The sequence below is a fragment of the Microtus pennsylvanicus genome, chromosome 1 (genome assembly GCF_037038515.1).
Source record: "Microtus pennsylvanicus isolate mMicPen1 chromosome 1, mMicPen1.hap1, whole genome shotgun sequence".
NCBI lineage: Eukaryota > Metazoa > Chordata > Mammalia > Rodentia > Cricetidae > Microtus > Microtus pennsylvanicus.
The window spans coordinates 108,742,099-108,765,734 of record NC_134579.1 but is presented as its reverse complement, the minus strand read 5'-3'; the positions used below and the strand labels follow the sequence as shown (position 1 = coordinate 108,765,734).

Sequence of the window (23,636 nt, the reverse complement as noted above, 5' to 3'; positions counted from 1 at the left end):
CAGCCCTGCAGCACTGGCTCCCACAGGGGTGGGGGCAGTGGAGGGGGAGACTTAGCTCATTATTACCAGCATGCGGCTGTAGATACTGCCTGTCAGAGGCAGCTAGGAGAACATCCCCTGTAGGTGGCTGCTGTTGCGCCCCTTGCTGGTGCACTTTGGGATCCTTCAAATGTCACGCCAGGCAGTTGTTGCCAGCGTGCCAAGCACTGGACCCAGTGCAAAGGAACACTCTGAGATCCAGGGTGGAGCTGGAGTAGGGCACATGTTCCAGGGAGAGGCCACTGTGGGGGGAGGGGGAAGGGTGAGGGGAGAGAGTCACTGGCCTGGCCCTTAAAGGATGAGCTAGATTTCTTCTAGTTCACAGAGCGGGAAGCACCTCAACTGAGCGTTGTGACATCCCCGAGTCACGAGGTTGGCAGGAAGGGAATTGTATTTGCTAGACTCTTCCTCCTCTTATGGAGAAAAAGGCATGGCCCAGCAATTGACACAGTCATGTTGTAGGTGTCTGTGCTTAGCATGACACTTGACAGTAGGTGACATGCTGCTCCTGACAGGTGGCCATGTATGACATGCTTTGGAAATAGCTGGCCCACGTGGGCTTGTTTAAGGTTCGGGCCCTGGAGTCCAGATGACCCCACCTTCATCTTCTTCACTGTGGTGGGTGATGAGCTGCTCACAGCAGAAAGACGGGGAGACAGGAGCAGTTCAGAGAGACAGCTCTGTGTTTTCTCCTCACAGACCGTGGCTAGACATGCATGTGTGAGACAGGAATCAGAGAGACTAGAGGTGGGGTGGCTTGGTTTGGGTATATTCCTTTCAAGACGCGGGTGGACCTGAGGAAGTGTTTGGAGGGCACCATGGGTCTGAGGAAGGGCCCTCTGAGGAGTCACTTGCTAACATACTGCGAAGGTGTCTCTTCATTGTGGGTCATACTCGGTGTCTGTGACACATGAACCCAGCTGTGAAAGAAGGAACCCATCCCAACAGTGTAATGCTCCCTAAGCCTTATCACAATCAAAACCTTTAAAAAAAATCTCAGTTTTAGTATTATGTATCATTATGATTTATATGTCCGTGTAAGGTGCCTGCCTACCTGTGTGTGTGTACCATGTGTGTGTGCCTGGTGCCTTGGGAAACCAGAAGAGGCCATCAGATCCTCTGGAACTGGTGGTTGTGAGCCATGCTGGTTACCGTGTTGGTAACCAAGCCCATATCCACTGCAAGAGCAGAAAAGGTTCTTAGCTGCTGAGCCACTTCTAGCCCCTTGAAAACAAAGGGTTTTATAGTACATTTCCATCTGAGCCCTGCCACCTAGCACAGCTGGCAGTCCCCAGTCAGTGTCTGGTTTCCTTAAGAAAGCTGTGTTGGGATGAGAGACTCTCATGCACGAGGCAAGTCCTCAATAGGAAGGATTTAAATATTATAATTTTGGGCTTATTTTAGCACCCTTAAAATAATGGAGACAGATTCGTCGAATATGCATGGGTCCATTGAGCGCTAGCCACAGTTCTTTCCTCTCTGACAGAAAATGACGGGCAGAGCCCGAGCACGGGCCCGTGGCAGGGCCCGCGGTCAGGAGACGGTGCAGCATGTTGGGGCTGCCGCGGTGAGTACCCCACCCTTTTCAGCTCACCAGTGTCTTGACACCCAGCCAGTGGGGCCTGTGGCAGGGAATCAAAAGATTTGTCCTAGGGCTCAGTGGTAGAACTTGCCCAACATGCAGGAAGCTCTGAGGTCCACCTGCAACAGGAGTAACCTGGGGGCTGGGAGGATCTGAGACCTAGTGTGATGTGAGGAACTGAATCCTCCTTTGGTGACTTTTGCTTCAAATATGCTCCACCCCTTTTTTGTTTGTTTGTGGGTTTTTTGTTTCGTTTGGTTTGGCTTGGGTTTGATTTTTTGAGGCAGGGTTTCTCTGTAACAGCCCTAGCTGTCCTGGAACTAGCTCTGTAGATCAGGCTGGCCTCGAACTCACCTGCCTTTGCTTCCCAAGTGCTGGGATTAAAGGTGGAGTTACCATTGCCCAGCTCAGATCCCTTTTTAATGATCACATGCTTAACGACTAAGTTCTGAATGCTAGGACCAGTTTAGGACTAGTTAGGTCTCTGGTGCCCACCCTGCGGCATAAGGGAATTCAGCTGTGTTTGTGCGTGAGCAGAGCCAGCAGCCTGGGTACGTCCAACCAAGAACTCAGCAGTCACCCACAGAGGGGGACTTGGTCGGCCGAGGACGACAGAGAGGAATGGTAGTTGGAGCCACATCCAAGTCACAAGGTAAGCGGTAGGGGAGGGAGTGTACAGGGAGGGGCTGCCATGTGCAGGGTGCTGGTGCTTCTGCAAGGGCCCAGCACCACACTGCAGCATATTGGCATGTGTGCCACCCCATGCAGGCTGGGAATGAGAGACTGCAGCTAGCCAGGGCCATCTCAGCAACACGGAAACTTCAGATATGTGGCCTCAGTTTGCCTGCTCTGTGTCCATTAGCCAGTTTTAGAATGTTGTCTTGGCATCTGTAGTGATTCCCTCACAGCCTTCCTGTGGGCTTGACTTAGTGTATCTTCACTTGTGTAGGGCCGGGCAGAGAATCAGCACAGCCAACTGCCAGCTCTCAGGCACTTTGCCAAAGTGTGCCTGGCTGCCAGGAGCATGGGAAGGCTTGTCTTTGAGGGACATTGCTCTGCACATATGTGTTTCTCCTCTGAAGGAGGGGAGACTGGTTTTTGGCAAATCCACTAGTAGGTGTTGCTGTAACGCCACCACCAGATCCCAAAGCCAGGGTTGTCCTGTGGCCCGGGCATGCTGTTGTTCTCAAGTGCCTGGCTGTATACACACGGTCCTGTTTTCAGAAGAAGCAAAGATTGACGTGTTAGTGCTGTTCCCTGTGCATTTTGACCCAGTCTAGGTGTGTACATGCCCCTGCTGCTGGTTGTAAGGAGAGCCGAGAAGCCAGGAGGCCACATGTCACACTGGTGACATAGTCTTACCCAGTTTATAGAGTTAGGACCCTGACCCCTGGCTCCCTGCAGCCATGATTACAGCATGCAGGCTACAGAGTACACAAAGGCCATGAGACTTAGAAAATGACAACCTTATTTCCTAATCAAGAAATCCATCCCTTGGATCCTGGCATCATCATAGCCCAGGCTCCTGGCCTGTTGGAGTGGGCAGAGCCAGGGTAGATGGCTCTGCAAAGGATGAGGTCACACAATTAGACAAGAGTGGGCTGCATCTGCCCCCTTGAGCCACTGCAGGAAAGCTGCTGTCCTCCCACCCACTGGCTCTAATCACTGATGCTTTCCTCTCTCTCCTCAAGAGCTGCAGATCTCAGCTGGGTTTCAGGAGCTGTCATTGGCAGAGAGAGGAGGGCGTCGCCGAGACTTCCATGACCTTGGTGTGAACACCAGACAGAACCTTGACCACGTCAAAGAGTCAAAGACAGGTGGGCTCCCAGAAACACCGCTTTAGGGGGCACTTTTTCTGGCACTGGGCTGTAGCGCTTCTCTGGCTCAGGGAAAAGAAGAACGCTCTGCTCAGCAGCTACAGCCTTTCCAGCCCCTCCCCTGTGTCTGTTGTTTTTGTGTGGGTGTATGGTCTCCCCCAAGCAACTGAGCCCTAGTCCCCAGGGCCAGCTGCCTTGAAGGCAAGAGCTGACCACTGTCCTTAGCTCTGCTGGGTCTGAAGGAAAGCTCTCATGGAGCAGAACCATGCCAGGGCCTGACTGTGTGATGGCCCCTCAGGCTCCTCCGGTATCATCGTGAAGCTAAGCACCAACCACTTCCGGCTGACCTCGCGCCCACAGTGGGCCCTGTACCAGTACCACATCGACTATAACCCCCTAATGGAGGCCCGCAGGCTGCGCTCGGCACTGCTCTTCCAGCACGAGGACCTTATTGGAAGGTGTCATGCTTTCGATGGGACAATACTGTTTTTACCTAAGAGACTACAGCACAAGGTTATTTCAAATGTCTCCACTGGCGGGGGTAGGGGGAGTGTCCACCCTAAAGCCAAGTTCAGAAAGGGTCTCCTGGTCCGAGAGATAGGGCTCTCAGAGGCCCCATTATGACTCACTGTGTCTGGGGTCAGAGAGAAGGGCTGTGGAGAGTTATGTGAGGGCTCTCAGCTACTCAGCTGACTTCTTAGTCTCAGGTCACATGTCTGCGCTCAGGGGCCCCAGGAACCGGGACATCTTTTCTACACAGAGGTAAGACCTGGGTTCCCACCTCTCTGGCTTTAGGTCACGGAAGTTTTCAGTCAGACTCGGAATGGGGAGCACGTGAGGATCACCATTACCCTGACCAATGAGCTGCCACCCACCTCCCCCACCTGCCTACAGTTCTACAACATCATCTTCAGAAGGTGCATGCCATGGCAGGGCGTGCGCACTGTGGTTTGTAAGGGGGGGGGGTCTGTGTGGTCATTTGAAAATGTGGTTTCTGATAGGAAAATTAACTTATCTGCCTCCAGGATTCTACCCCTTCCCCAGTGGTGCTGACACTATGCCTTTGAAATACTGTTTGAGCTGCACCCCGGCTGCCCCTTCCCCAGGATGGATGGGTGGGTGGGTGGCCGCTGGGGCAAGTGGCAACCACACGAGGAGCAATTAGCTAGGACATGTCTAGGCATTGGGGAGATGGCCATGCAAGCATGATATTCAACTGTGTTCAAATGCCCAGCACCCACAAAAAGCCAGCCATGGGCATTTGCATGTAGCCCCAGTGCTGAGGGTGGTGCAAGACAGGAGAGTCACTGGGCCTGCTGGCTACTAGCCTAGCTCCAGGTTTACTGTAAGACCCTGTCTCAAGGGAGCAAGTGAGGTGTGAAGAGTGACAGAATAGGGTACAAGGATACCTGATACCTCCTCATTTGAGCATGGACAGACACATACCCCACACATGTAACACACACACACACACACACACACACAATGTTCTCCAGAAGACCCCTCCCTGTAAGAAGCCATCTAAATGAGGCAGTCCTTGGATTCATAGCTTACTGGATTCATAGATGGTTCAGTGGTAGAAGGATAGATAGCTCACTGTAGGGATACTTGGCCTGAGGGGATGGATGCATTTGCTTTGTGCGTTTTTCTTCCAGGGAAAGCTACCGGGGAGTACTGGGCAGCTGTTCACCTCTACTTTTGCAGCTAGTGGGTTATCCTGGTGTATCTTGATAAAATGGAATCGACACAATTCAAATGTCTTGAAATATTTTTTTCCAACCTTTAGACATTTTAAGAATGTGAACTCTTAGGCAGTGCAGAATTGACTGGCTTGGCTCTGGGTGACAACTTGCCAGCCCTGCTGACTGGATGCAGCTCCAGGTAGTCCCTAGGATTTGCCATGCTAACTGTTCTGACTTTAAATTTGTAGGCTCTTGAAAATCATGAATTTGCAACAAATTGGACGGAATTATTACAATCCAAGTGACCCGATTGATATTCCAAATCACAGGTTTGTAGAAAACTCCACCATCCATTGGGCGGCACAGACATTGCAGTGTTCTGTAAACTAGAAACCACCTGTTAGTGCTCAAGAGTTACGGGAGCATGTAACCTGGCTTGAGCGATACCTAGTCACGCCAGATGACTTGAACGTCAAAGGAATCCCATCGTAGCCAGCAGCACAGACCTTTTGCACTGCGTCAGTCCTCAGCACCAGCAGCTAGGGGTGCTGAGACATGGTGGCTCAGGAGGCTAGATGGCCCAAAGTAAGGATAGGTTTAATCAGCTCAGTGTGTACTTAGCAAATGCTGGTGAAGCCGTGGAAAAGGCAGGGCTCTGTCTAGAGTCTTGTCCTAGGAAGTGAGCTGGCGCGGCACATTCTGCTTCCGACACGGAGTGGAGCATGGGGCTGCGCCTGACCCACCTTGTGTTGCAGGTTGGTGATCTGGCCTGGCTTCACTACTTCCATCCTTCAGTATGAGAACAACATCATGCTCTGCACGGACGTCAGCCACAAGGTCCTCCGCAGTGAGACCGTTCTGGACTTCATGTTCAACCTGTACCAGCAAACAGAGGAGCACAAGTTCCAGGAACAAGTGTCCAAGGAGCTTATAGGCCTAATTGTTCTCACCAAGTACGACTTCATCTCAAGAGCCCAGGGCTAGAGAGCAGTGGGGCTGAGGGAGACAGGCAGAGGTGAATAAAAGGGAGCCAGATATGTCAGATGTGTGGTATTGTTGCCTTTCCTGTGGTCAGGTACAAAGGACAGGTGCCTCCTGCTCTTCACCCTTTTCCATTCCCTTGTTCCCATCATTGTTCAGTGCCTTCCCCTGCCCTCCCACCCCCATCACACATCTCCACATGAGTTAGAGCCTCATGTCCCGAATTCCACAGGTACAACAACAAGACCTACAGGGTGGATGACATTGACTGGGACCAGAATCCAAAGAGCACCTTCAAGAAGGCAGATGGCTCAGAGGTCAGCTTCCTGGAGTACTACAGGAAGGTAGGTTTGTCCCTTGGGTGGCGTGCAGGAGCACACAGGCCCTGCTCAGTCTTGCCTACATCACTGAGAAATTCCCCACATACCAGATGCGCGCTGCCCTAGTGGCTCTGTCCAGCAGAATAGTTGCATTTGACAGTGCATCATGGGGACAGACAGGTACTGCCAGTGGTGGCAAGCAGTTTGCCCTAATCCCTAGCTCTGTAGCTTTTGCCTGGTCCTTGTCAACCAGGGCTGCTGCAGCTGGGTCCAGCTCTCGGAGAGGTCTCAGTAAGGCACAGCTTTCTGCTGGCAGATGGTAGGAGGCCAAAGGTCATCCAGCACCTATGGGCTCCAGCTTACCTACCCGTATCCTGTGGCCAGGACTCTAATAAGATGGGGAGAAGGAGACCCCACTTCCTGCCATACTAGCCATGCATGTTCAGTGATATATGAACACCATGTCTGCGGGTACATTAACTTTTTTAACTATGATGGTTGGTTCATTGAGGCACAGAGACATGGATCAGGTTCGTTGATGGCATGCTGGCTGGTGACATCTTGCCCTAAGGTGGGCATTAAGACTAGACTGTTACAACTTGATTATTGACGTGATGATACTCTTTTATGCTCAGTGGAAATATTTTAAATCCAAATTAAAAATAAGAATGATTGCAGAATAAGCAGCTTCTGGGCTATAGATGACAGGAAAGACCTTCACACCCTGGGGTTAGGAGCACCATGACAGTAACCTGAGAAGTCTGTTCTGTGTCGCCATGGTCAGGTCTCCAAAGCTAAGTCCTGACCACATGGCTACATAGAGCTCATCCACCTGGGAGAGTTGGGTCAGCCCCGTCCTGCTCCTGCACCCTCGGTGGCTGGAAAGAGCATACACACCACCCTTCAGGACGGTTTGACGTGTGTCTAGCCCAGCTTGGTACCCAGCTTCCATTGTCAGTTAGGCATCTACCGCACCCACGGGTGTGCCACACACCCTGTTTGGTGCGAAGCATGCCTTCCTTTCCTCCTGAGCAGCAGTACAACCAGGAAATCACAGACTTGAAGCAGCCAGTGCTGGTAAGCCAGCCCAAGCGGAGGAGAGGCCCCGGAGGCACATTGCCGGGCCCAGCCATGCTCATCCCGGAGCTCTGCTACCTCACAGGTGCATAGTGCTACCCTCTTCTCTTCACTCATCCCTGCCCACCCCCGCTGGGGGCTATGCAGCCTTGCTGACTGGCTTTCGCTGGCACTGCTCTGGGTGCAGGTCTGACTGATAAAATGCGCAACGATTTCAACGTGATGAAGGACCTAGCAGTGCACACGCGACTGACCCCTGAGCAGCGGCAGCGGGAGGTGGGCCGCCTCATCGACTACATCCACAAGTAGGCCGGCTCAGCTCTCCAGCTTCTCTTTTGGGCTTCCCTATAGGTCTGAGAGGGGTCTGGAAGGCAGGAACTGTGGCCTCCTATGTTGGGAGGACTATGGAGGGCTGTCCTGAGTTCTTGATACCAGTTCTTCTCAGGGAGCCAAGAAGTGAAACTTGATATGCCCATGTGTCCTTTCCAGCCCTGTCATGGGAAGGCCGTGGAGGGGGCAGATGAAGCAAATCTCAGGCACACATTTCCCTGCTTGTGTAGACTGTGGGTCATTCACTGGCATGGTGTCTGAGTACTGGGAGTCTTCGGGAGGTGGAGAGAAGCTTATCCATGTATTCTAGGCCCAGAGTGTCCTTGAATTGTGCTGCAGGCCACAGTGGCACCCGATCCACCTGAATGTGGGTCACCAGCTTGGCTGCGGCCTGGTCAACAGTGCTGAGTACCATTTGTTCAACTCACAGGGATGACAACGTGCAGAGGGAGCTTCGTGACTGGGGCCTGAGCTTCGACTCAAACCTGCTGTCCTTCTCAGGAAGAATCTTACAGTCTGAGAAGATCCACCAGGGTGGGAAGACGGTAAGGCTGGCAAGGTGGTGTCCAGGCTGAGTCTCACAGGGGCAGGGAACAACTTACCATGCACCAGACCGCTTCTCTCCATCCCCTGGTCCTGTTCTCTGCCAACTCTGGAAAACCACCAGAGCCACCTGACAGGGTCATTCTGTAAGAGGCAGCTTGTGACTCTAGCGCATGTAGAACCAAAGCCCAATCCTCGTGACAAGGGAAGATCTGCTAAAGAGAAACTGAAGAGCTGAGTGGTGGTGGTGCACACCCTTAATCCCAGCACTCGGCAGGCAGAGGGCAGATGGATCTCTGAGTTCAAGGCCAGCCTGGTCTACAGAACAGGTTCCAGAACAGTCAGGGCTATCTAAAGAAACCATTGCAGGGGGTGGGTATGCAACATAACTTAGGAGCCGAAGGTGCTGCCAAGGAGCCCCGTTAGATTGGCTTTGTCTCTGTGTGGGCCACGAGTCTCTCAGGAGTTGATCTAAATACTGGAGTGCTTTTTGTTTCATCTTCAGGAAAAGGAAAAATAGAATTTCTCAAATAGTTTCAGATGAAATCAAATACTACAAATAAATGCCTGTTCTTTTCAACTGTTGCCAGCAATCGAGCCTTCCTGCCACAGGCAGGGCTGAAAGATAGAGTCCAGCCAGGTGAAGGGAAACTCTGGATTTTTGCCGTGATGGAGACCACAAGTGGCTCTTCCCTGAACTTTGTTGGCACAGGACACCACTGTCAAGGGCTTAGCTCTCTTACCAGCCCCTGACAGGATCTCACTGTGTAGACCAGGCTGACTTCTACCACCTGCCTCTCCCTCCTGAGTGTCGGAATGAAAAACATGAAGCCGCCACCCATAGCCTGAGCCTTTTTCATGAAGAAAATGGCACTTGTTTCAATAATGAGAGGAAGGATGGAGAGTTTGTCCTGGGCCCTCAGAAGGGTATGGTGTAGAACAAGTCCTCCAGATGCATCTGGTGTCTTCTCTCTAGTGGGGACTTTTGATCTGTCACTTTGATTCAAACTTAAGTGTGGTAGTCTGTGGTTCTACATGCATGATAGGATTGAGCAAGACCAGTGGCTTCATCACAGCTGACAGTAGCATCTCTGCCCTTTATTCTAGTTTGATTACAACCCGCAGTTTGCAGACTGGTCCAAAGAGACAAGAGGCGCACCGCTGATCAGCGTGAAGCCATTGGATAACTGGCTGCTGATCTATACCCGCAGGAATTATGAAGCGGCCAACTCACTGATACAGAACCTGTTCAAAGTGACTCCAGCCATGGGCATCCAGATGAAAAAGGCAATCATGTGAGTGTCTGAGGCCATCTACTCTCTGGTCTGCATTGTGATTGGCAGTTATCAGAAGGGTGTGTGATGCACCAGTGAGCTCATGACAGCTCTAAGATTTTCCACAGCCCCATGGACCCCAGAGAGAATGGATGGGAGAAAAGAGCAGATAGGATGTTCTTGGGGTAGGTTCTTATTTCTTTCTTTTTCTTTCTTTCTTTTTTGTTTTGTTTTTTGTTTTGTTTTGTTTTTTGAGACAGGGTTTCTCTATAGCTTTGGAGCCTGTCCTGGAACTAGCTCTTATAGACCAGGCTGGCCTCGACCTCACAGAGAGATCCTCCTGCCTCTGCCTCCCGAGTGCTGGAATTAAAGGCATGCGCCACCACTGCCGGGCCTCGGGGTAGGTTCTTAAGCCAGGATGGTGGTACAGCTTGTTAGCCATGCCCTTCACTGAGTTGAGCTCCTGTATCTCTACTTTGTACCATTTGGGATTGGTGCAGGGATGTTGACTGTGTTAAGGTCTGAGGGTTGTGTACTGCCCATCTTTATGTTGTTGATGCTAGGATTGAGGTGGACGACAGAACAGAAGCTTACCTGAGAGCCTTGCAGCAGAAGGTGACATCAGACACTCAGATAGTGAGTAGCTGCTGGGTACAGACAGTGCTGCAGCCTGAGGCGGGCAGGGGGGGTCTTGAGGGACAGAAGACTGGGGTTTTAAGCTCAGTAAGGCTGGTGCCTGTGTGGGTGTGTGCCTTGCACAAGATGAGGAGAAGCCACGAAGGAAAAGGCCACGTTCTGCCTTGATTCTCTGGTTCTAGACACTGGAGGTCATAGGGTGAGGTCAGCAGTCAGACTCTCTCCTAAGCTGGGTTACCTTGACATTAGTGAATGCCATCTTTCCATCGTGTGAGATTTGGCACCCAGGAGAGGCATGGTGATAAGGTAGCTTGATGACAGTAGGTCCCATGTGTGCTGTGTGAGTCCACGCAGTGATGTGAAGCGTGTCTAGGGAGAGCACGAGCCTGAGGAGAGCATCACCCCATTCTCACACTCCCCACCTCTGACTTGGTCACAGCTTTAAGCTGGCTCTTGGAAGTGTAGATAGCCACCTGGGCCACTTACTCAGTCATGCTGTCTGAGGCATCACTGTGCTGGGCCCTGATCCCATCACCTGGTGCTCCTGCTCATACCAGGCACACATCTACGTTGGTGCATTTCCTGGAAAGGCTTTGGACTCTGCGAAGACCGGTCCACCTTGGTCTGTGATCATGCTGCTGCTCATGGGGCTGCCACTCGATTGGGCCTTCCCCAGCAAAGTGGGGGAGGGCCACCAAGCATTGCAGCAGTGTGGAGCCAGGGCTCAGGCGGCAGCTGGCCTAGTGTGACCTCACTACTGCCCTCTGCCCAGGAAGCCCTGGCCTTCTGTGTGGCAGGAAACTACAGCAGGCTAAAGGTGGAAGACTGTCTGCACGGGAACCACACTGGGAGGTTCATTGCACCCACCGCCCCAGCCCCCACATGTGAAGGAGGAGCTTCTTTCTGCATACGTGAATTTAGCAACTAGCCAGTTAACTGTTAACGCTCCAAGTTTCCCATGAACATGGCCCACGTTTTGATGTATTTTGCTGATCTCTGCCGCCTCACACCCCAAGGCCACTGCTGCAGACCTCATTAGCCTGTAAAGTCATTGGCCTCCAAGAACAGAGCAAAGTCCCAGAGGAGCAGATTCTGTGACGCCACTCACTGTTCAGGCTTAAAGCTGTGATAGCGGGGGCCGAAGCCAGCGGTGTGAAGCTCCACGGCCCCCATCACCTTTGTGGCTCAGGGGGAGCCTGTGTGCTGCACGCGGTGAACAAACAGGATGGACCTCCAGTGAACGGGACACGGTCCTCTGTGGCTGTTGTAAAGGGAAGTCTAGGACTGGAGCTGTGCCATGCTGGCTCACAGCTGGCTGCTGATGGGAGCGTGTCTAGATGAGCTAGTCAGACTTCTCGTGGGGAAAGATTGACTGTAGCTCATGTCTCAGTTTCTGCTAGGATCGCTTGGCTCCATGGTCTCTGGTGAAGCAGGGCATCCCATCAGGGAGCATGTGGAGACTCACACCTACCTGCTCACCCTATGGTGGTCCCAGAACAGAGAGGAAAGGGAACATCCTTCAGTGGTGACCCGACCTACTTTCACCCAGCCTCAGCTCTTGTGTTTTCCACCATTTTCCATTGCCACCACGGCATGGCTCAGTAGGCAGACCAACAACAGAGAGCCCTCGATGTCCCACCACGTGCCCAAAGCCTACCTCTGAACACTAATGCACCAGAGTCTGAGCCTTCAACAAGCCAAGCGGCCTTGAAGAACCAGCTGGAAGCTTTTTCTGGCTCATGCAGAGGCATTGATGAGCACAGGAGTGACCCGTACCCTGGTGGGTTCCCTCTAGCTCAAGAGGCCACACCACCACGAGGAGCAGGAGCAGGCTGCCCATGTGGCCAGAGACCTGAATAGTGGCCTGCAATGCTTCATCCACTATTCCTTCATTTCCTTCTCAGAGGCCACAGGCAGATAGCTGCCATTTTACCTAGAGTAATGGAGACAGCAGGTGGAGCCTAATTTGTTGGGGACCAGAGAGAATTGAAAAACAAGAGTCTGGGTACACATTGGGTGCTGGAATTGTGAGTCACAAGCTAGGTTTGGTTTTAGGAACTTAAATGTAGACCCTCAGAGTTTGGGCTGGGGGAACCTGATCAAAGGCTCCTCCTTGTTCTCAGAATTGTCATTCTTCCTTCCTGGGAAAGTTTACATTCTGACCAGATTCCCAAGCAAAAGCCATGGTTCTTGGGGAGCTGTGAGTTCAGGTTCAAAGAGCTGCATGTCTGTCCACCTCAGAGGCAAAGCTGTGCTTGCCTTTCTGTTTACCCGGAACCACTCATGCGATAGTGTGCCATGCCCGGGTCCCAGGTTGCAATGACTTTGTTTAAAGCCCAGGTTTGTTATGTGCAGCGCCTCTTGTGTGAGTGCTTGTCACTCAGAGTAAACCAGCAGCATTAAAACATTACTCCTGCCCCATTGATTAGCCACATGGCAGAGCTGACTGGTGGCGTGAGTGACAAGTGTCCTTTGCAACACAGGACTTAGGTCTGCCCCCTTGCTCTTGGCCTTCCATGCCCTGGTTCTCTATAATGAGGTGCTTGGTTCGTTTTCAGGTTGTCTGTCTGTTGTCAAGTAATCGGAAAGACAAATATGATGCCATCAAAAAGTACCTGTGTACAGACTGCCCTACCCCAAGTCAGTGTGTGGTGGCCCGGACCCTGGGCAAGCAGCAAACAGTCATGGCCATTGCCACCAAGATTGCCCTGCAGATGAACTGCAAGATGGGGGGTGAACTCTGGCGGGTAGACATGCCTGTGAGTCTGCTGTCATGGAGATGGGGCGGCTAGCGGGTAGACATGCCTGTGAGTCTGCTATCATGGAGATGGGGCAGCTAGCGGGATGGACACACCTCTGAGTCTGCTGTCATGGAGACAGAGTATTGGTGAACTCTGGCGGGTGGACATGCCTGTGAGTCTGCTGTCATGGAGACAGGGTGGTGGTGAACTCTGGCGGGTGGACATGCCTGTGAGTCTGCTTCCATCAGAGATGGGGTGGTTGGTTATGTGGACACCTAGAGGAAGGAGCCAGCCTTGCTCACGGCTGCCAAAACCCTGCCACAGCTAAATGACACTGTTTTCACTAAAGCTGAAGCTGGCGATGATCGTGGGTATCGACTGTTACCATGACACCACAGCTGGGCGGAGGTCCATCGCAGGATTCGTTGCCAGCATCAATGAAGGGATGACCCGGTAAGCCAGGGAGCAGCAGTGGTGTCATGAAGCATGGGACTGGCCCTCATTGTCCCTGTCCTGCCACACTCAGACATCCCCATTCTGCTCTCTACTGTGGACCTTAGGGCACATTAAATGGCCAACTCTGAAAGTGCCTTGGTTTGACAGCTGTTCTTGGCCCCTGAAATGTGTCTCATGCTTTCAGTGTAACAGCCCAGTTCACCCAGTCCTCTGCTTTTTCAATATTAGTTTTCAGTGGTTGTGGAATGAGGGAATAGCCATAGCCGCAGAGCCTGGAGCCTAACCACTTGTTACATGTAGATGTTAGTGGCTGTGGTCTTGGTCTTGGGGAGCAAAAGGGAAGCGCGGAAAACATCTGTCAGGAACAGGGCGGACAGCACTTGTTCTAGTGGGTGGGTGCTCCCAGGTGATCTGGTCTCTCAGTTGTCCCCTGCCGAGTTAGAGAGTTAAAATTTGGGAAACTGCCATGGGTGACTTGAAAATGGTCACTTGTTCTGCTTAGTTGAGGCCTCCTGGGGATATGGGAAGGGTAGCAGGAATCTTCCTCAGAAGATTCGTAGGAAGGCCAGAGCAGCTGAGCCTGGCAGACCCACGCCCTCACCACCCTGCTTTTTTTCTGAACAGCTGGTTCTCCCGCTGCGTCTTTCAGGACCGTGGCCAGGAATTGGTGGATGGGCTCAAGGTGTGCTTGCAAGGTGGGTCTGTGTACCCTTGTAATCTGCTGGGGCCCTTGGGCTGTTCCCAAAAGTGGCTGGGAACTGGGAGAAACAGGTATTGTGTCTGTGAACTCAAAACCTCCCCCACTTTTTGCAGCTGCTCTGAGGGCTTGGAGTGGCTGCAATGAATATATGCCTAGCCGTGTCATTGTGTACCGAGATGGTGTAGGGGATGGACAGCTGAAGACCCTGGTCAATTATGAGGTCCCGCAGTTCCTGGACTGTCTCAAGTCAGTTGGGAGAGGTTACAAGTGAGTCCATGGGGTTGGACATGGCTGCCCACTCTGAAATAAGTGTCACTCAATGGCAAGGAGAGGGTGCATGGGCTTGCTAGGAATCGGGCTGAAGGTAGGGATAAGAGATGGAGGCAGGGCTGAGCAGGTAGTCTGAGTTCCTGTTCCCTGAAACTGGGTCTGGATAAGTTAGTTATAGGTCAGCGCTGCTCAGGGTAGGGCACTTTTCTGTGCCTCTTCCTCAGCAGTCCCTGCCAGCACACCACCCTGAGCTTCCTGATCTAAGCCCAGTCTAGGCAAGCACATGGACCCAGGACCCAGCTTTGTTCTGTGTTGCACCCAGAGCTGCAAGCAGCTGGCAGGTCTTGCAACAGCAAAGCTTTAGAGGCAGCTGGTGACATTTCTGGCAGGGCCCTGCTTCTCATTGCTACCACACTGTGAAAGAGAAGCCCCCAGTGTGGGCTTCATGCTTAAGGCCTTAGGAGCTGATGATCACTGGAGAACAACCAGTTTACTGGGTAATATCTTCTTAGAGCCCCACTCTCCCTGAGAATGGGGTCAGCCATGTCTGAGCTCGAGAGGAACTGATGTCATCTGAATCGGGACTGCCAGTCATGTTAGATGGCAGCCTCATTCTGAGGTCCGATTCACTGACTTCCATGTGGATTGTGTATGAACAAATGACTGTCCCGAGGAATTTAAGAGGAGCACCTCAAGAGGTGGGAGGGTGAGGCAGTGAGTCTCCTGGAAGACTAACTTGCCCTCAGGGAGAAGAACTGTCTAGAGGCTGCATGTTCTGGCTGTGCAACTGATGATTCCCTTAGTGTGAGCAATGTAGAGGGAGCTGGTGGTAAGGTGTACATGCCTTTGAACCAGCTCTTCCAGACAGGTCTCAGAGTAGAAAATGCCCATTGTAGCACTGACACCAAATACTTTGGAAGCCTGCCGAAGGCAGTGTTGTGATTTGATAGGCGTAGTAGGTTTGGTCTATGCCCACGCCTTAGTAGCCTGTCATGGGACCCACAAGAGACATATTGTTGTCCACCTCCAGGTCACTCCTGGACTTCGGTCTGTCCCAGAGGAATGGGCTGACCCTCCTCCAGCATGCAATGAGATGATGTGTCAAGGGCATGGGGGCTCTTTCCTGACGGATACATGAACATGTGCCTTCTTAGCTAGACAGGCCACCAGCTCAGCATGGCCATGTTCTCTTTGTCCTCAGCCCAAGACTGACTGTGATTGTGGTGAAGAAGCGTGTCAATGCCAGGTTTTTTGCTCAGTCTGGGGGAAGACTCCAGAACCCTCTACCGGGGACAGTCATCGATGTGGAGGTCACTAGGCCAGAGTGGTGAGTTCTGGGGCCTCATGACTATCAATGTTAGCTTGTTTGTTTTCCAGTTCCTGAATGACACCGTGTTTCTTAAATGTCCCAATTCTTCAGCTAAGCTGATCTGACGTATTTCCTAAAGCCCAGGTTTCTCAATGCTGAGACCCGGGAAGCAACGCCCTCTGGCAGCTCCATGATAGTTATAGTTGTGTGTGGCACTTCAGACTCTAGGAACAGCTTCTGCGGGCAGCATCTATATTTTGACATATATAACCCATCTATAGGTTGTTTCTACCAGATCTTTAGCTCTGTGATGTTTCACACAGTCCTCCAGGGCTCAAGGTGATGAGAGGGCCTATTGTCAGCAGATCTGTAGCCTACAGTTGACTTCAAAGTTCCAAAGTAAGAAAGCAAGAGGAAGCTAGGCTGGTCACAGCATGCAGGTTTAACCATATAGGTAGACAGATGTACATCTCTGGCGACCTCCTTACTAGCTCTCTTCTGGGGTTGTGATGGTTGTCCCTGGGGGCAGAAGTTTACCACCTAGTCTGACACCCTTTGTTCTAGAGAGTGAGGCTATAGAGGGCTCCCGGCATTGCAGGCGAGAGCTGGGAACCTCCATAATGTCCCCATGTTCCCTGACTCGGGAGGGTGAGCTGCTGCTAACAGCAAAGCATCATGGATCTTAAAACCTAAATTGGGTACTTAACTCTCCCGGGTTAAGCACATGCTCCAAAATCGGAACTCTGAATCATTTGTGGACCCTGCATCTCAGAGACGGAAATGGCTACAAAATGTTTGGTGCTGCTTTTCAGCTATGTGATTGAGTAGGGGTTTTATTTTGAAATATACTATTTTGGGTTTTTCTTTTGCTCCGAGGCTGCTTATGGGATTGGCTCTGGAAGAGAGTTGCTGTCACTCCAGGAGCAAAGTGGGGCTAACAGATAAGGCCGGTACCTAGGAAGGGCCAGTCTGAGGCCTCTCTCACCCTTCACAGAACCTGGGACTATCACTGAGTGTTCAGGGCACTACTTTCCAAAGTGGTTGGACAAGTTTGCATTCCCACCAGCAATGGATGAGTGTACCCCTTACTCCACAACCTCTCCAGAAAAGGCTATCATTGGTGTTTTTTATTTTAGCCATTCTGACAGGTGTAAGATGGTATCTTAAAGTTGTCTTGATTTCCCTGATCGCTAAAGAAGTTGAGCATGACCTTAAGTGTCTTTTGGCCATTTGAAGTTCTTCTGTTGAGAATTCTCTGTTCAGCTCAGTGCCCCATTTTATAATTGGGTCGATTAGCCTTTTACGGTCTAGTTTCTTGAGTTCTTTATATATTTTGGAGATCAGGGCACTAGACAAGAAGAGGGTTGGTAGCCCATGAGCTCAGGGACAACACCCACGTGAGTTTAGAGTAGAAGGCATGTGTTCTCACCAGATGCCGTTTAAGTCCTGTGAGAGCCACTCAGGCCCTTGGAGCCAATGGCAGGAGAACCTTTGAAGGTGGCAGTCTGGATGCTACACACGGAGCTCTCCCTCTCTTGTTCAGAGCTTGTCTCTTCCTGGCCAGCACATCATTGAACATCTCGGACTCATTCTATCCCAAATAGACTCCAGTGTAGACCACTTCTGATTTCCAGGTTGTCTAATTAGGTAACATCAGGATCACAGGGTCAGTTTCCTTTGCTGATAAGATCAGATCACAGGAGCCTCCTGACTGACACTGCCAGGGAACAGAACTCGGATGGATGCTAAGTTTTCTAGTGTGCTCTTTAGCTTGGCCTTAGCTTGGGCCCTCTACTAGCTGTGCACGTTTGTTCTGAGTCCCTGGTGATTAAAGTTGTTGCACTGCTGTTACTAATATGGAAGCAGTAGGAGGAAACTGGCTCCACCCTACTCTGGCGCCACTGCTGCGTGCCCATGTGTGCAAGCCCTCCACACACACACAGCATGGTGACGCGTATGGAAAGAGTCTTGTCTTCTGTGAGTGCTGCCACAGTGGCTCATGAAGAGTTTGTCCTGTCCTGGGCACCACAGACACACTGGGGCTGGAGAAAAAATGAGGTTGTTTAGAAGACGAGGTTTTTCCTTATATAAAAGCACGTGTCCTTGCCTTGCCTGGCTCTTCCTGCCTTTCCAGGTATGACTTTTTCATCGTGAGCCAGGCAGTGAGGAGTGGGAGTGTGTCCCCAACACACTACAATGTCATCTATGACAGCAGTGGCCTGAAGCCCGACCACATCCAGCGACTGACCTACAAGCTCTGCCATGTGTACTACAATTGGCCTGTGAGTGCATTTCTGTTCGGGCCCCTGTTCAGGGCCACCTGTCCTGCTCAGCCTGCTGTGTAAGGACCCTGGGAGTCCCACCCAGCTCAGCTCAGTGACCGGCCCTCTTTTCCCCCACAGGGAGTCATCCGAGTTCCTGCACCCTGCCAGTATGCGCATAAGCTGGCCTTCCTTGTGGGCCAGAGCATCCACAGAGAACCGAACCTGTCCCTGTCCAACCGCCTCTACTACCTCTGACCAACAGCAAGGGCCTGCGTGCTGGCTTCCTTCCAGAACTCTGCCAATCCTTCCCTTTCTACTTTTCACATGACTGTTGTTCTAGTGGGGTTTGGGAGTGGGGGTCAGGGAGCCACAGTTTGGTTTTTAGGGTTGGTATGTAGCGGCTATAGATTTAGGTTATAGGTTTGATGTTTGCTTTGTTTCTCATAGTGTGTTGTGACAGCTTGCTTGGCAGAGCTGTAGCAAGGCCCTTGGTACCACAGATAGACTTTCCTAAAGCAGCCATGTCGCCAGGTTCTCAGAGGTGCTCCCAGGAGCACCTCTTACTGTACACTGCTCTAACTTTGTTTAATGCATGTTTGAGTTTAAAAGGGGGGAAGGACATGAGACAAGAATGTCTGCAGCATCATAGGCAGGCACTAAGATAAAGACTGGGGTGCCTTTCGGTATTTCTTTTAAGAGTTAGGCCATACAGAATGAAAAGAATTGTTGAAAAGATCTCACCTTTTCTTCATGGAAGTGTTTTCAGACTGATGGGGCTGGCCGTAAAGAAGTGGATGCTGTTATTTGTTTTGTTTTGCAATTTTCGTATCAAGTAAAATTAGTGACCATCGCTTTACTTAACAGGGTAGTTTTTAGTTTTTGAAAGCCTGTATTTTATTTCTGTTTTAAAACTACTTGAGACCACTCAGGGATAAAATTTCACCCCTTAAAGTAAATGTGTCAGGTGTGGTGGCATATGCCTGTGATTTCAGCATTCAGGAGGTGAAGCTGGGATAACCCCAAATTCACAGTCAGCCTAGGCTACATAGTGAGACCTTGTCTTTAAAAAAAAAAAATAGAGTAATAGAGTTCGTGGGTGCCAGTGTCTGTAGGAACTTTTGGGAGTGAGCACTGCCTCTGCCCTAGGGTCTGGAGGGCTGCGACTTGTGGGGCAGTATAGGTCCCACATCCATTTGACTCTCTTGCAAAGAGGAGTCTTGGAGTTCTGTATGTTATGAGAGCAGCTTGCAGTGTGGCTACGGGGGATGAGTTGTACTCATTGGTGATGTGTGTGTCCCTGGCGCAGCTCAATAAAGTTCTGTCTCACTGTACTGCCATGTGCTGAGGGTTTCTCTACATTTTGCTTCCTTGTGGTTCTTAAAGCCAGCTCCTGGGCCACCATCTGGGCTCATGGCATGTGGCCTTTAACCTATCCTTTTCCTGGCATCAGAGGGAGACACTCTCTATCAGGCCCTGAGAAGTGCCTGATCTCAGAGCTGGGTGCCTGACAGGCCAGCGCAGCTCTATTCTCTGAGGACAGAAGGAAGGCTACAGGGTCCTCAGAGCTACAACATACCTCTCGTTGTCATTTCTAGAAACGTCATACCCACAGCTGAGAGTACTCAGGTGGCTCTCAAAGAAGCCTGTCTCTCTTCCCTCTCTTGACGCCCCTACTCAGTGTTACCTGCTGTTGTCCCTTGGCAAAAAGACCATGACACAGGACCTGGGCTCTGGATTATACTAGAAATTCAGGACATGGATAGGCCCAGCTGGTTTGTCCAGAGATAATGGGGCAGCTGCTGACTGGCCTGGTATATGGGGTCTGGCCTGTCTTGCTTTTTGCCTTTGGTGTTGGTGGACTCCTTTTATACAAGGTACAAGGTAGTCAGCCTCACCCCAAGAGGAATACTGAAGGCGTAAGTCATAAACAATGCCACACCGGTTTGGAATTATGATTAATAGGGTGGTATTTATTTAAAGGGGAACAAACTTACAGATCACCGTCAGCCCCCTGCGCAACCAGGAAGGGAGTCTAGTCGCCGGCGGAGCAGGAAGTGAAGAGAGAGAGGAGAGGGAAGTGGCCGCTTTTTTAAAGGGAGAGAGACCACGCCCCAATGGGCTGGTATCTCAGCGGCGATAGGCCGGAGGAGTGGGAGGACCTCCCGTAACACCTCCCCCTTTTGTTTAAATAAGAGAGTTCTAAACCTACTATGAAATTATATACAATAAGTACAAGCTATTCTAACTAGCTTAGGTCTTGTATAATAAATAACTTGGCCAAGTCATGAGAGAAAGTAACTACATTTATATAGTCTTCAACCCCATCGAAGATCTGAGAAGGGAAATAATGTTACCTGGGTAATTAGGAAGTTCAGTAAAACAACTTCCAAAACATGCAACAAATCACAGAGACAACTAGCTACCTAGGCAATCACCCAAAGTCACATTAGCAGCGTTGAAGCAACCAACTTTGGCTAAGGCCTAACATAACTGACATACCATTTTCAAAGGCAAGCAACTTTTCAAAACTATCTTACCCTGTCTTGGCAGGATATGACAGCCCTGTTTTATCCATTGATGCACGCTCTGTATCTTTGTCAGTGGTTGAGGTATGGGCATTTCTTTGCTCCAAGGCCAGTTCTGCCAAAAAGAAAGGCTCCAGGTGGAGTGTCTTTGGTGCTCAACATTCTCTCGGGAATAGAGTGGTGTTGCCAGGAGCAATTGTGTCTCACTACCACAAAACTCTGAGTTAGTTTAAAGGCCATTTTCTACAGCTCTTTGAAGAAGTTGAAGATTATCTATACTGAGTATAATCTCTATATATCTAAAGAACCTGATTAGTCTAATTATAAATGACAAACTTAGATGACTATTAGTCTATATAATTCTCAATATCTAACTTAAAGACTAAGACAATAAACGACTGTGAAACAAATGAGGACAATGACCTCCAAATATAAACAATGTACAAATATACATTGCAGTAGGTAAATATATATCAATACACAAACATTATATAAGTATCTTAATCAGAGGTAGAAATGTACACTGCAATATGGTAAATATATACAATATATATATCAATACAATATATGTCAATACATAAAAATGTTTTAAACAGAAACATGCATGCATACAATAGTCAATATAATTTAACTTTGTATCAATATACAAGAATCTATACCAATATATTTGTCTAAAAACAGTAACTCACAATTACAAATCTATTATCCCATCATCCCTCTTTTTTTTTTTCAAAATGATCCCTGAGCTTATAAAATTCCTCCCCCAACCCTCAATCGTATACTAATTATAATCAACCCCTAAATGATGTCCCTAAACCCAAGGGCAAACTTTACAGGGAAAGGGGACGTCGTCCTCTCGAATTACTTCCAGCTGTCATGGGGGCGACGTTCTTTCTGGGGGATCCTGTGAAAGTAAAATGATGGTTAAATTTCAAGATCAATGTCTTTTAAAATTGCCAATAGTCTCTGAGTATTTTGTGCAGGTCTGGCCAAAATGTTGTATAAGATGTGCACCATTTCAGCTAACCAAGTTGGAACTGTCTTGTGCATCTGGTACCCAAAGCCGGTCTTGTAGTAGCGCTATCAGTATCATGACGTCATATCAACCAGGTGGAGTTGTTGTTATGGGGCCCCATCTTCTTCCTGGAAACTTCAAATGTCACTTCAGGAAAAACTCATTGTTCATTATGAAAAACTTAAACATTAATCATATAGACATATATATATTCAATGAAAGACATGATATATATATTCAATGAAAAGTATGATAGATATGAAGAAAAGCAAAGATGTTTTCTAAACTCATATTTCTTTCTGTCCCACATCATGGCTCTTGACATGAGACAGAAACTCCAGAAACTCTGGGTTTTTCTCTTACTAACAGGCTTGGAATTGGAGAGGGACTGAGCCAGAGTCCAACTTCAAAACCAGCTTTATAAATTTAGAAATATGGTTTAATATTACTTACACAACCCATTCAGTTTTCTTGATATTTCCTATTGGGCAGGTATTTTTCCATCTGTCAGTATCCAAACATCCAGGGTCCCTTGAATTTCTCAAAGATGAGTGTTTTCCTGTAGAGATAAGAACAGAACCCTGCCCCCATTCTATATGTTTTTCTTACCACCTGTATGAATATCATCATTGTGGATAAGTTGTCATTTCTCCTTTCCAAGAGGTTTCTCCTCTTCAAATCGAAACTTTATTAATTTTGATGGTATCCACAATTTTTCTTCTCCTGTGGAAACAAGAGCAAAACCCCTTCCCCATCGTAGCACATCTCCTGGCTTCCACTGAGAGGTCAGCACATCTTTGAAATAAATCGGTTGATTTAGTTCAGCAGACTTTTCCATTATCCAATGTCTCTCTGCTGCTGTCGTTCCTTTCTCATTAGCGTTAAGAAAATTCAAGGTTAATAAAGCATTATGTAATCTATTTCTGGGGGTATTTTTGGTCCCTTTCTGTTTGTTCAGCATATTCTTTATAGTACGATTTGATCTTTCTATAACTGCCTGACCTGTAGGATTATTTGGTATACCTGTAATGTGTTTTATATTATAATAATCAAAAAAGCGTTTCATTTTCTTAGATACATATGCTGGACCATTATCTGTCTTTATTTGCGCAGGTATACCCATGATGGCCATAACTTCCAAGAAATGTGTGGTTACTGAATCAGCCTTTTCTGAGCTCAGGGCAGTAGCCCATTGAAAACCTGAATACGTGTCTATGGTATGGTGTACATATTTTAATTTACCAAATTCCATAAAGTGGAACACATCCATCTGCCAGATTTCATTTCTCTTAGTACCCTTTGGGTTACTCCCTGCAGGCAACGGTGTTTGATTATAGAAAGAACAAGTAGGACATCTCTTTATAATATCCTTAGCTTGTTGCCAAGTAATGGAAAATTCTTTCTTTAGGCCTTTACTATTGACATGATGCTTCTTATGAAATTCCGAGGCCTGCAACACACTTCCAATCAATAATTGATCAATCTCAGCGTTGCCTTGGGCTAGAGGACCAGGCAGACCTGTATGGGAACAGATGTGTGTTATGTACATGGACAAAGCCTGTTCCTGATTATGTCTTGTACCTGGATAAACAATGAAGTCAACTCTGTGTCATCTGGTATAAATTCAGCGGTTTCAATATGCAAGATAACTCTTTCTGCATATTGTGAATCTGTAACTATATTAAGAGGTTCTTTAAAATCCCTTAGCATCATAAGAATGGCATATAATTCTGCCTTCTGGACAGAATTATAAGGACTTTGTTCCACCTTACTCAATTCATCTGACTTGTAATCTGCTTTCCCTGATTTATTTGCATCAGTATAGAACATATGGCCTCCAGTTATTGGAGCATCACGTACAATTCTAGGAAGAATCCAAGAAGTTCTTTTTATAAGGTTAAGTCTACCACTTTTGGGATAGTTGCTATTAATTTCTCCCAAAAAATTAGCACAAGCTCTTTGCCACGGTTCATTGTCTTCCCATAACTTTTTTATTTCTTCAGTAGTAAAAGGCACTATAATTTCTGCTGGGTCTATACCTGCTAGTTGACGAAGTCTCAGCTTACCTTTTATAA

At 49.3% G+C, this 23,636-nt stretch overlaps 1 protein-coding gene across 1 annotated transcript; it reads left to right on the top strand.

The window, feature by feature from the left end:
* Positions 1 to 1,528: 1,528 nt before the first annotated feature.
* Piwil1 (piwi like RNA-mediated gene silencing 1) lies at positions 1,529 to 19,351 on the top strand. Its single transcript, XM_075957350.1, has 20 exons — positions 1,529 to 1,606; positions 2,159 to 2,273; positions 3,313 to 3,438; positions 3,737 to 3,951; positions 4,234 to 4,355; positions 5,369 to 5,449; positions 5,876 to 6,073; positions 6,334 to 6,445; positions 7,457 to 7,583; positions 7,686 to 7,803; positions 8,259 to 8,373; positions 9,479 to 9,666; positions 10,209 to 10,281; positions 12,840 to 13,040; positions 13,372 to 13,475; positions 14,103 to 14,173; positions 14,292 to 14,445; positions 15,650 to 15,775; positions 17,892 to 18,039; positions 18,160 to 19,351. The coding sequence occupies exons 1-20, from the start codon at positions 1,529 to 1,531 to the stop codon at positions 18,274 to 18,276; spliced, it is 2,589 nt and encodes an 862-aa protein (XP_075813465.1). The 3' UTR covers positions 18,277 to 19,351.
* Positions 19,352 to 23,636: the final 4,285 nt, after the last annotated feature.

Coding starts and splice junctions, on each gene's coding strand:
- Piwil1 (XM_075957350.1), top strand. CDS start 1,529: ATGACGGGCAGAGCCCGAGCACGGGCCCGTGGCAGGGCCCGCGGTCAG. Junction 3,952..4,233: donor CTAAGAGACTACAGCACAAG/GTTATTTCAAAT, acceptor CTCTGGCTTTAG/GTCACGGAAGTTTTCAGTCA. Junction 18,040..18,159: donor ATGTGTACTACAATTGGCCT/GTGAGTGCATTT, acceptor TTTCCCCCACAG/GGAGTCATCCGAGTTCCTGC.